Raw genomic sequence first — 1651 nt, 5'->3', positions numbered from 1 at the left:
GTTCTCCAGAGTTTCCTGCTTTCGCGGAAAGGAGTCAGGTTGTTGCGATCCGGCGACAAACGAGGGGAGAAGGACGAAGCCAACGACGACGACGACGACGATTCAAGCGACAAGGACCAGGACGTCATTTTTCAAAGAGGACGTAACGTGTGACGTGATGTAATTTTACCTTTATTTTTATTTTTTGATTGTTTTTCTTCAGTCGGATGCTCCTTATACCAAAAGGATCAAGTTCGACGACGAAGACGACGACGACGCAAGCACCTCCCACACTGTTGGCGTCGGCGACGAACGAAGAGAAGCTGAGACCGCAGACGGCAAAGGAAACCTAACGGAATCCTTTCCCGAGGACTCTCAACTTCCCGTCGACGACGAACGAACAGCCGGAGAGGGAAACCTCGCCGACTATTTTCCGGAGGATTCTCAGCTTCCAGTCGAATCGTCGGACGAACAGGACATTTCCGACCAAGACACGGTCGTTTACGGAGACGAAGAACTGGAACAGCAACTGGACGACTGGCTGTTCTCGAAAATGTTGAAGTACAAACCTACTTCGGAATAGAATTTTTTAAAAAATGTTCCAAAACATTAAGTACTAAAGAAAAAAGAAAAACACGAAATCTTATGTTCTGTTTTGTCTTCAATAAAATCTTTATTACAAAAAAAATATATAAAGTTGTTATTGTGCATATTTGTCTTCATTCGAAATCAGTCTATTATCAGTAGGTAATGGAAAAGGCAATTATGAAGAGAACCGCTACCTTTCCAAAATTTGAAGACGAGGAAGACAGGGTGAAAACCTTTCGCAACTGGCCGCACGACAGACCCGAAGGAAGGTCGATGTCGGAAGCGGGGTTCTTCTACGGGGGTTTCGAAGATAACGCCAGGTGTTTCTTCTGCGGAGTATCGCTGTGCCGATGGGAGCCGGACGACCTTCTTCTTTCTGAACACGCCGAACACGGGAGTTCATGCTTGTGGTTGCGGCGCAAGACGAAGGAAACCCTGATTTCCAAGATTAATTTTGCCTCCGAATTCGGATTCGACAGCGACGTGATCGCAAAGGTCGTGAGCGATCATCTCGAGAAGAAAGGACAAGTGTTCTCGTTGACAAACGAAGTTCTGGTCTCGAGCATAATCGACTTCGATGAAAATGGGGCCGACGACAGGAAAAAGGACGGGGTCGCAGATCCGTCGAAACACGAGGGCTTGGTGTCTCTGATCGCCGAACTTCGCTTAGAAGAAGATGCCGAAGACGTACGTCCGGAACCAAAAGAAGAGGAAGAAGGAGTTCGTGCGCCCGTCGAAAGCTATACGAACAAGGTACGCGTCGGCGACGACGACGACGACAACGACGAGAAATCTAGCGGAGATCTATTAAGGGAACTTACCGATCTCAAGGACGAGATGTCGTGCAAGGTGTGCATGGATCGCGATTCGAACGTCCTCCTGACTCCGTGCAACCATCTCGTCTGCTGCGACTCGTGTTCCGTCAGGTTAGCGTCGTGTCCGATCTGTCGTACAAAAGTCGGTGAGGTCGTCAAAGTTTACCACAGTTAGGTTTAGGTCATGGAAACGATGGCCGAAATGACGAGAATAATGAGAGTGTTTGCAAAAGCGATAAACGAAGCCGAGTTGCACGGCGATAAGGTAA

At 48.2% G+C, this 1651-nt stretch overlaps 1 protein-coding gene across 1 annotated transcript; it reads left to right on the top strand.

Moving 5' to 3' along the window:
* The first annotated feature begins 729 nt into the window (after window positions 1–729).
* On the top strand, window positions 730–1557 carry LOC117117507 (baculoviral IAP repeat-containing protein 2-like). The gene has a single exon (XM_033261814.1). It carries the CDS (start codon window positions 730–732, stop codon window positions 1555–1557), a length of 828 nt encoding a protein of 275 aa, XP_033117705.1.
* The last annotated feature ends 94 nt before the right edge of the window (window positions 1558–1651 follow it).

Source organism: Anneissia japonica, unplaced genomic scaffold (assembly GCF_011630105.1).
Source record: "Anneissia japonica isolate Jap-2015-1 unplaced genomic scaffold, ASM1163010v1 scaffold26063_len1651_cov158, whole genome shotgun sequence".
NCBI lineage: Eukaryota > Metazoa > Echinodermata > Crinoidea > Comatulida > Comatulidae > Anneissia > Anneissia japonica.
This window is presented reverse-complemented; position numbering and strand designations above follow the sequence as displayed.